At 32.5% G+C, this 10,494-nt stretch overlaps 1 protein-coding gene across 1 annotated transcript; it reads right to left on the bottom strand.

Moving 5' to 3' along the window:
- Positions 1 to 4,674: 4,674 nt before the first annotated feature.
- LOC110973413 (uncharacterized) lies at positions 4,675 to 10,342 on the bottom strand. Its single transcript, XM_022224241.2, has 5 exons — positions 9,571 to 10,342; positions 8,731 to 8,835; positions 7,580 to 7,672; positions 7,025 to 7,297; positions 4,675 to 6,861 (listed from the first exon to the last, which is right to left on the bottom strand). The coding sequence occupies exons 1-5, from the start codon at positions 9,632 to 9,634 to the stop codon at positions 6,611 to 6,613; spliced, it is 786 nt and encodes a 261-aa protein (XP_022079933.2). The 5' UTR covers positions 9,635 to 10,342; the 3' UTR covers positions 4,675 to 6,610.
- Between the last annotated feature and the right edge of the window lie 152 nt (positions 10,343 to 10,494).

The raw sequence follows: 10,494 nt of genomic DNA, 5'->3' as shown, positions 1-10,494 counted from the left end.
AAAGTAAACAAAGTAAACAAAGTAAACAAAGTAAACAAAGTAAACAAAGTAAACAAAGTAAACAAAGTAAACAAAGTAAACAAAGTAAACAAAGTAAACAAAGTAAACAAAGTAAACAAAGTAAACAAAGTAAACAAAGTAAACAAAGTAAACAAAGTAAACAAAGTAAACAAAGTAAACAAAGTAAACAAAGTAAACAAAGTAAACAAAGTAAACAAAGTAAACAAAGTAAACAAAGTAAACAAAGTAAACAAAGTAAACAAAGTAAACAAAGTAAACAAAGTAAACAAAGTAAACAAAGTAAACAAAGTAAACAAAGTAAACAAAGTAAACAAAGTAAACAAAGTAAACAAAGTAAACAAAGTAAACAAAGTAAACAAAGTAAACAAAGTAAACAAAGTAAACAAAGTAAACAAAGTAAACAAAGTAAACAAAGTAAACAAAGTAAACAAAGTAAACAAAGTAAACAAAGCAAAAAAAGTAAACAAAGAAAACAAAGTAAACAAAGTAAAAAAAATAAACAAAGTAAACAAAGTAAACAAAGTAAACAAAGTAAACAAAGTAAACAAAGTAAACAAAGTAAACAAAGTAAACAAAGTAAACAAAGTAAACAAAGTAAACAAAGTAAACAAAGTAAACAAAGTAAACAAAGTAAACAAAGTAAACAAAGTAAACAAAGTAAACAAAGTAAACAAAGTAAACAAAGTAAACAAAGTAAACAAAGTAAACAAAGTAAACAAAGTAAACAAAGTAAACAAAGTAAACAAAGTAAACAAAGTAAACAAAGTAAACAAAGTAAACAAAGTAAACAAAGTAAACAAAGTAAACAAAGTAAACAAAGTAAACAAAGTAAACAAAGTAAACAAAGTAAACAAAGTAAACAAAGTAAACAAAGTAAACAAAGTAAACAAAGTAAACAAAGTAAACAAAGTAAACAAAGTAAACAAAGTAAACAAAGTAAACAAAGTAAACAAAGTAAACAAAGTAAACAAAGTAAACAAAGTAAACAAAGTAAACAAAGTAAACAAAGTAAACAAAGTAAACAAAGTAAACAAAGTAAACAAAGTAAACAAAGTAAACAAAGTAAACAAAGTAAACAAAGTAAACAAAGTAAACAAAGTAAACAAAGTAAACAAAGTAAACAAAGTAAACAAAGTAAACAAAGTAAACAAAGTAAACAAAGTAAACAAAGTAAACAAAGTAAACAAAGTAAACAAAGTAAACAAAGTAAACAAAGTAAACAAAGTAAACAAAGTAAACAAAGTAAACAAAGTAAACAAAGTAAACAAAGTAAACAAAGTAAACAAAGTAAACAAAGTAAACAAAGTAAACAAAGTAAACAAAGTAAACAAAGTAAACAAAGTAAACAAAGTAAACAAAGTAAACAAAGTAAACAAAGTAAACAAAGTAAACAAAGTAAACAAAGTAAACAAAGTAAACAAAGTAAACAAAGTAAACAAAGTAAACAAAGTAAACAAAGTAAACAAAGTAAACAAAGTAAACAAAGTAAACAAAGTAAACAAAGTAAACAAAGTAAACAAAGTAAACAAAGTAAACAAAGTAAACAAAGTAAACAAAGTAAACAAAGTAAACAAAGTAAACAAAGTAAACAAAGTAAACAAAGTAAACAAAGTAAACAAAGTAAACAAAGTAAACAAAGTAAACAAAGTAAACAAAGTAAACAAAGTAAACAAAGTAAACAAAGTAAACAAAGTAAACAAAGTAAACAAAGTAAACAAAGTAAACAAAGTAAACAAAGTAAACAAAGTAAACAAAGTAAACAAAGTAAACAAAGTAAACAAAGTAAACAAAGTAAACAAAGAAAACAAAGTAAACAAAGAAAACAAAGTAAACAAAGTAAACAAAGTAAACAAAGTAAACAAAGTAAACAAAGTAAACAAAGTAAACAAAGTAAACAAAGTAAACAAAGTAAACAAAGTAAACAAAGTAAACAAAGTAAACAAAGTAAACAAAGTAAACAAAGTAAACAAAGTAAACAAAGTAAACAAAGTAAACAAAGTAAACAAAGTAAACAAAGTAAACAAAGTAAACAAAGTAAACAAAGTAAACAAAGTAAACAAAGTAAACAAAGTAAACAAAGTAAACAAAGTAAACAAAGTAAACAAAGTAAACAAAGTAAACAAAGTAAACAAAGTAAACAAAGTAAACAAAGTAAACAAAGTAAACAAAGTAAACAAAGTAAACAAAGTAAACAAAGTAAACAAAGTAAACAAAGTAAACAAAGTAAACAAAGTAAACAAAGTAAACAAAGTAAACAAAGTAAACAAAGTAAACAAAGTAAACAAAGTAAACAAAGTAAACAAAGTAAACAAAGTAAACAAAGTAAACAAAGTAAACAAAGTAAACAAAGTAAACAAAGTAAACAAAGTAAACAAAGTAAACAAAGTAAACAAAGTAAACAAAGTAAACAAAGTAAACAAAGTAAACAAAGTAAACAAAGTAAACAAAGTAAACAAAGTAAACAAAGTAAACAAAGTAAACAAAGTAAACAAAGTAAACAAAGTAAACAAAGTAAACAAAGTAAACAAAGTAAACAAAGTAAACAAAGTAAACAAAGTAAACAAAGTAAACAAAGTAAACAAAGTAAACAAAGTAAACAAAGTAAACAAAGTAAACAAAGTAAACAAAGTAAACAAAGTAAACAAAGTAAACAAAGTAAACAAAGTAAACAAAGTAAACAAAGTAAACAAAGTAAACAAAGTAAACAAAGTAAACAAAGTAAACAAAGTAAACAAAGTAAACAAAGTAAACAAAGTAAACAAAGTAAACAAAGTAAACAAAGTAAACAAAGTAAACAAAGTAAACAAAGTAAACAAAGTAAACAAAGTAAACAAAGTAAACAAAGTAAACAAAGTAAACAAAGTAAACAAAGTAAACAAAGTAAACAAAGTAAACAAAGTAAACAAAGTAAACAAAGTAAACAAAGTAAACAAAGTAAACAAAGTAAACAAAGTAAACAAAGTAAACAAAGTAAACAAAGTAAACAAAGTAAACAAAGTAAACAAAGTAAACAAAGTAAACAAAGTAAACAAAGTAAACAAAGTAAACAAAGTAAACAAAGTAAACAAAGTAAACAAAGTAAACAAAGTAAACAAAGTAAACAAAGTAAACAAAGTAAACAAAGTAAACAAAGTAAACAAAGTAAACAAAGTAAACAAAGTAAACAAAGTAAACAAAGTAAACAAAGTAAACAAAGTAAACAAAGTAAACAAAGTAAACAAAGTAAACAAAGTAAACAAAGTAAACAAAGTAAACAAAGTAAACAAAGTAAACAAAGTAAACAAAGTAAACAAAGTAAACAAAGTAAACAAAGTAAACAAAGTAAACAAAGTAAACAAAGTAAACAAAGTAAACAAAGTAAACAAAGTAAACAAAGTAAACAAAGTAAACAAAGTAAACAAAGTAAACAAAGTAAACAAAGTAAACAAAGTAAACAAAGTAAACAAAGTAAACAAAGTAAACAAAGTAAACAAAGTAAACAAAGTAAACAAAGTAAACAAAGTAAACAAAGTAAACAAAGTAAACAAAGTAAACAAAGTAAACAAAGTAAACAAAGTAAACAAAGTAAACAAAGTAAACAAAGTAAACAAAGTAAACAAAGTAAACAAAGTAAACAAAGTAAACAAAGTAAACAAAGTAAACAAAGTAAACAAAGTAAACAAAGTAAACAAAGTAAACAAAGTAAACAAAGTAAACAAAGTAAACAAAGTAAACAAAGTAAACAAAGTAAACAAAGTAAACAAAGTAAACAAAGTAAACAAAGTAAACAAAGTAAACAAAGTAAACAAAGTAAACAAAGTAAACAAAGTAAACAAAGTAAACAAAGTAAACAAAGTAAACAAAGTAAACAAAGTAAACAAAGTAAACAAAGTAAACAAAGTAAACAAAGTAAACAAAGTAAACAAAGTAAACAAAAGTAGACAAAGTAGAACAAAGTAAACAAAGTAAACAAAGTAAACAAAGTAAACAAAGTAAACAAAGTAAAACAAAGTAAACAAAGTAAACAAAGTAAACAAAGTAAACAAAGTAAACAAAGTAAACAAAGTAAACAAAGTAAACAAAGTAAACAAAGTAAACAAAGTAAACAAAGTAAACAAAGTAAACAAAGTAAACAAAGTAAACAAAGTAAAACAAAGTAAACAAAGTAAACAAAGTAAACAAAGTAAACAAAGTAAACAAAGTAAACAAAGTAAACAATGTAAACAAAGTAAACAAAGTAAACAAAGTAAACAAAGTAAACAAAGTAAACAAAGTAAACAAAGTAAACAAAGTAAACAAAGTAAACAAAAGTAAACAAAAGTAAACAAAGTAAACAAAGTAAACAAAGTAAACAAAGTAAACAACAGTAAACAAAGTAAACAAGTAAACAAAGTAAACAAAGTAAACAAAGTAAACAAAGTAAACAAAGTAAACAAAGTAAACAAAGTAAACAAAGTAAACAATGTAAACAAGTAAAAAAGTAAACAAGTAAAACAAAGTAAAACAAAGTAAACAAAGTAAACAAAGTAAACAAAGTAACAAGTAAACAAAGTAAACAAAGTAAACAAAGTAAACAAAGTAAACAAAGTAAACAAAGTAAACAAAGTAAACAAAGTAAACAAAGTAAACAAAGTAAACAAAGTAAACAAAGTAAACAAAGTAAACAAAACCAACTTTGATTTGAAATTTTATTCAGTCAGTTTACGACCTCTTGCAATTTTTTACATGAATTTTCCCAGTTAATTTAGCACAGTTTATCACTCTGGGATATCACTGAAATGGAATTTACAAATACACCATGGTTTTAGGGGAAGAAGTGGGAACTACTGTCCACGAGGTGTGGTTCAGCTTGACTAGCTTGACAGTCAAACTGACATACACCGAGGGACCAGTAATTCCCACTATTTTCCCGAAATAAACCATGCTGTATTTCTTTTACTACACCTCATACATATTCAACCAGAAATCTCACGTTACTTGTACTCACAGACACTATTTTTTTTCTCAGCTTCTAAATTTCCATGTTACGACAGTGGAGTGCAGATGTGCACAGAAACATGGCTTAAATAGTTAGGTGCTGACATACGTTTTTGGCCATGTTCCCTAAAGATTGGCACACACCACACATTTTAGGGATTTTATGATGCTACCAGAAAAACCTACCCTACGGCAGTGAGGTGGATCATGACGTCACCTGGTTGCGTATTATTTCTACTTCCCAGACGCGAGGTGGAATCGGCTAATGATGCACTGCAATTTGCTCTTGAATACTTATGTTAGTATAAATACAGATTCATTTAGTGTCATCCACATTGTCATAAACAAATTAAACTTTCGTTTAAGCAATTTTAAATTAAAGAAGTGCCTTTGACCGGGAAAACCGGAGCAGCCATACTCCTGAGCATGGTGACAGTTGACGTAAAAATAAGTGTTCTGAAGAAAAAGCTAATAAGAGTACTTAATAACCTAATAAGAGTATTTTTAGTAATGGTGACTGATCGGCGTGTAGCATGAAACCTGGTGATGATGATTGCAAGTGCGATTAGACGAGGCATGTAAGCTTCTACGACTAGTCCTACCAACACCTTCAGTAATCTAGTGCGTACATGCTACATGTACGTGTATACACTATGATGCCATTTACACTACATTAATATTCCAATTTATTATTTAACACACACCTTGTGGTAAGGGTAAATGAATGGTAACCTCTGACAATTATATCAACTCATGCAGATTCGATACACGTACTCAATTAATGATGATGGCGTTTCCTTGGTGAGATGTTCATTCAGGGTAAGCTGAAGTCAGGGATCGATATTTATGACATTTTGTCTAGTACGCGTATAGGACAGCCGAGAGACGGCCTTTGTTGTTGGTAAATGGACAATGAAGAGACAACCTTTTCAAATTGCAAGCTGTATTCACCACAGGCTACATTAAATACTTGGGCAAAATTTGCTTCAGTGGTTGTGGGTGATCATGACCAAAATAAGAAAATTTCCAACGCTGGAAACGAAAGAAAGAAGCAATATGGGCCTATCTCCGAATACAAACTTTAATAAAGAATATAGCCACTGCAGCAGTCATCAGAAACCGATGGATCAGTGTATTCTGAGCAGTTGAAGCACAATTTCATGGCTCTGTGTTGCTGCTCTGTGAATAACTGGCCGAGGGTAGAATTAGACGAAGTACGCGCGGGTGTAGTTTTTAATTTTTTCATTTGAAACCTTTGATCTAACCGAAGATTTTGGATGACTCACAAATGCCAATACAGCCATTTGTAATATTTAAGGGAAAATACTGTGAGCAATTGAAAACTGCTAGACTTTTGCGTTGTAATTCAACTGGAATGTTTTCAAATGCTTGAATAGGAACGTAGATGCAATTTCGGATTAGAGCAACATCAAGCCATCGCAGGATTAACGGACATTGTGACATCCACATTTTAACACAGTATGGCGCTGAATCATTTATATGGTACCCTCTCCAGGCCTAGCTGAACCATGCACGCCATATCGATTCACTGCACTATAATGTCACTAATTACTACATGTAAGTAAAAGAAAAGGTGATATTTAGCGGTCATTTATCGTGTTGGGTTATGAATTTAGCCATTATTTCGCGCGTACACGATAAAGTCTGGACGAATAGTTACGAGAATACTCTCCGACGTCTGATTATGAAGGCTGCACAGGCCAAGGACAGGCGAAAACGCCAAAAAGAAACAACCTTCACGTTTCAGGCAATAGAGGGCGCAATAAGTGAGAGATGGCGCCCTCTTGATCGACAATGGGTCGGGATTTCCAATCAAACCTTGCTCGTGTTGTATAAAGAGTGCCGGCTTTGTTCCAGATAGACCTGTGGAGACATGCAGTTGAGTATACTTTTCTCAGTTCTGTAGCTCACAAAAGAGGCGTGCTTTTATCAAGAAACAGTGCAAAAAAGGCAGAAAATGTTTCAAACACATCCGTCTTATCGACTAACTGGAACAACAAACGGTTGAACAGACAAATGGACTTACAGTTGATACCGTTGTCTGCAGTGCATACCTCCGCTGAGTACTCTTCTACTTGTATCTCTGCTATCTTCAAAGTAGGATCGGTGAGTCCGAATTGGGAGCGGTCAATGTCAAGAGTGACGTATCTACTTAGGCGGGGTGTTTCGCAGAGGAACTGGTTCACTGCACCTGCACTGGACTGCTCGGTTGTAGCTGGCAAGCCGCATGGCTGATTGTCAGCGTAGTGTGAGCTAAGCCCGGCCCGAACTACAGTGCCCATGAAACACGGCTCAGAACCTTCAGAGGGTAACAGAAAAAAAAAGTAATTTGCAGCCAAGTTTCAAACTTGGAAACACAAGTTTCCATGAGAATTCCATTTCAGCTCAGCACAACGAATATTAAAGACTCCAGGACTGAAAATTCGTTGCTTGGTGCATGCTTTCCTCCCATCGTTTATCTGCTCCCCTTCTAAATAAATCGAAAATCTTGCAACATCAATGGGACATCCATATCACATGACATTCATTACAACAGTGTGAAAATAAGCCTCTGATGCACTAAATTGTAAAATACTCTTACCGCATCCTGAATCTCGCAGGGTGACGGTGATTCTTCCCAAGCAATGCTTCTCTTCCAGGTCTATTCCTAATACAGGGTGGGCGTCATCAGCCCCTGGACATAGAGGGGAAAAATAAGTCTGGTTAGGCCCAAAAAAATCTCCGTTTTCTGGTCAGCGCGCGCGTCATCTTAGACCTGCGCGTCGGCAAAATAAAAAGGTTTTATTTGGTATAAAAAAGACTTTCAAAAGCTGCCAAACTTGCTTAATCGACTGAAATCCTACTACTGCGTAATTTTAACGTATTTATGATGGGGTACAGTTGAGTAATATGCACAGTAAATGAGTCCCTTTATTTCCCTATACATTTTAGCACTCTTTTTCAGATGACGTCATTTCTATATTATTCGCTAACATCCAGGAACCATGCAGACAAACGAGGTATTGTCTTGTACGTGTGCAAGCTGAAAATGCTTTAAACAGTAAAAAGTGCGGAGAGTCTATTTTAGTGTTGGTAGCGGCCGGCGTTACGTGTGCATGTAGTCACGACGGACATCGTGCGTTATACATGCAATGTACGTACATCATTTCCAGAAAAAAGTGGGGGTAAAAAAACAAGCCGCGTCGCCGCACCACTTTCAGAGCCAACTCCTAACCAGAAGCTGGGGACATTTTTTTTTACCTAATGCATGCACTCCGCTCGCGGGCTGCATGGATCTGTGAAGAGCCATTTCATATCTGTTCCATCTTTCTTTTAATGTGCGAACAGCAATGTCCAGTACACAAACTTCAAAGACACTTTCCGTTCTCAACGTCTTCCGTCAGGGAAACTAATGTCACGGTACTCGATTCAAACTAGATATCCATCTACCCGTAATTCGAAAACATTGAAATCGATTCCATACGGGTTCACTCTTGTTATGAAGAACACTATTGTAACACAACACTATTATTAAAAAAATTGCAAGACTCCCACTTTTTTGAACTTTTATGTTTTTATTTGCTTTTGCACTCCTCTTAAAATAAAAAGTCCTGGTTATAACAGAAATATGGTCCCTGCAACTTTGTTATATAGAGCGTCGCCGACTGTAATATAAAAACTGTGCATATACTTCACACACTCATTTCTTACGGGTGTAAGTGAATAAAGTACAACGAAGTACATTGCTCTTACCATTATGAGCGATGGTCCGTAGATCATTGTCAACAGCTTTCCCAGCAGCGTACTCGGCGGAAAGAGTGGTACTTAGCCACGCTGGTTTATTAGTCACAGGAACAGCTGAAAGGGGGTGGTAGTTTTAAAAAATTGAGGCAAAGTGATTTGAACAGAAAGAATCGAGCGAGAAAACCCATAAAAACCTTGCTCCTATGCATTTTTGTTTCCTTTTCTAAAAGATAATTATGACCACAGCAGACAGGATATCTATTGTCTTGCCTGACGCTGTATGATAATGCATTCCAAATCGGCACTTGTGAATGCTCGCCCACAAAGGAAAACATGCCCTGAAGCGTAAAAAAGTCTTAACAGGGTGGGCAAGATTAAAATTAAACTATTTTGGAAAAATTCCTATAATTAAAGCATTACGTTTGAACAGAGGCAATAACAGGCCATTTCTTCTTACAACTTAAAGATGACATGAGGCGAAGAGCAACGACAGGAAAGCCCGGCAAGCAGCCAAACAAAAACGAGGAAAAGAGAAGCGGCACTGAATGAAACAAACTTAAGGGCAGTCAATTCGGATAGGCGTGTAGCAAGATATTCACCCATTATGATACATATATACCACAGTAGTTACTGGCCAAATGCGTCTTTCCAAACAAGGTAAATTAACATTGTAAACTGCGAAACTTTCTTACGTTTTTCCTTTACTTTGGATGTCTGTTCAAGAAAATTACAAAATGAAGAAATGCAGGTCGAAAGCACCATTTCGAAAGTGCAACATTGCTATTTCGTCGAAAATTAAATGCATGTAGGTTCACATCAATTTTATTCCCGTGGATATCAATACCTTACCTGTAAGCTGACACATTGCATGATTGAACAACGGAAACAACATGATTAAGATGTGCACGTCCATGGTCGCTCTCGAGCCAAATAAGCCTAGGAAGGTGACTCCGGTACCTAGTTGCAAGACCTCCGCGCCTTCACGTGGACTGTTACTGCAGACAAACTTGAAGTCATAAAAAACAGCAAGTTCTGTGTATTATAGTCTACATCGGAACGTAGGATCGGCGCAATGCCCGATCTCCAACGTAAGTCGATGTTGGACCAAATTTATCGAAATGACTCCAGGCAATATAAAATCGACGTCTGCCTGTTAACTTTATCCTCACGCAGATCGATACCAAAGCAAAGTGGCATATGGCTAGATTCCACAGCCGTGTTGACGTCGTAGCATGTACAATGCAGTGCGAAACATCGAATCAAAAGCGGGCTTCTCACGACGCAGGCTGTAATTAAATTAAATCAAATGTAAAGCTATTGCTAGGTATTTTCCCGAGAAATCGCTAAGAACATGTTGCATATAATGCACCATATTCTAAACTATCCGTTTGGATTAGCGCACCCGGAACCTCCATAGAAGATACTGGTTGATGGGGAAAGCTTAAACTCCAAGAATAGGCGAAGACGGTACGTTCCACCGTCCCGTAATAAGAACGTGCATGAACCCCTTTAAGCTCTCGGTGTTCAAAGACGTCTTTCCTACGTGAAACACGGCGTCATCCACTCTTCTTTGAGGAGGTTTGAGAGGCTGAATACAAAATATGCCAAAGTTCAGAGTAAACATGCTGAAATAAGTTGAAAAGCTAAATTCTCATAGCTATAGGCCCTGTTTTTTTTTTCAGAGTACTGTACAGCGGCTTTATGAAATAAATTTGCATAGTACAAATTTAAAAAAAAACAATGATAAAAAATGATACAGTTTGTGTATTACGT

The sequence above is a fragment of the Acanthaster planci genome, linkage group LG17 (genome assembly GCF_054643075.1).
Source record: "Acanthaster planci isolate LZ-2023a linkage group LG17, COTS_SCS, whole genome shotgun sequence".
Taxonomy (NCBI): domain Eukaryota; kingdom Metazoa; phylum Echinodermata; class Asteroidea; order Valvatida; family Acanthasteridae; genus Acanthaster; species Acanthaster planci.
Note: the sequence above shows the minus strand (reverse complement) of the source record. Positions and strands in the feature narration are given on the sequence as shown.

Bases quoted from the DNA above. Each gene is read 5' to 3' on its own strand.
- LOC110973413 (XM_022224241.2), bottom strand. From the start codon at position 9,634: ATGGACGTGCACATCTTAATCATGTTGTTTCCGTTGTTCAATCATGCA. The intron at 7,673-8,730 runs GTAAGAGCAATG...CTCTATGTCCAG, and splicing joins ACGGACCATCGCTCATAATG to GGGCTGATGACGCCCACCCT. The intron at 7,298-7,579 runs GTAAGAGTATTT...TACCCTCTGAAG, and splicing joins CCTGCGAGATTCAGGATGCG to GTTCTGAGCCGTGTTTCATG.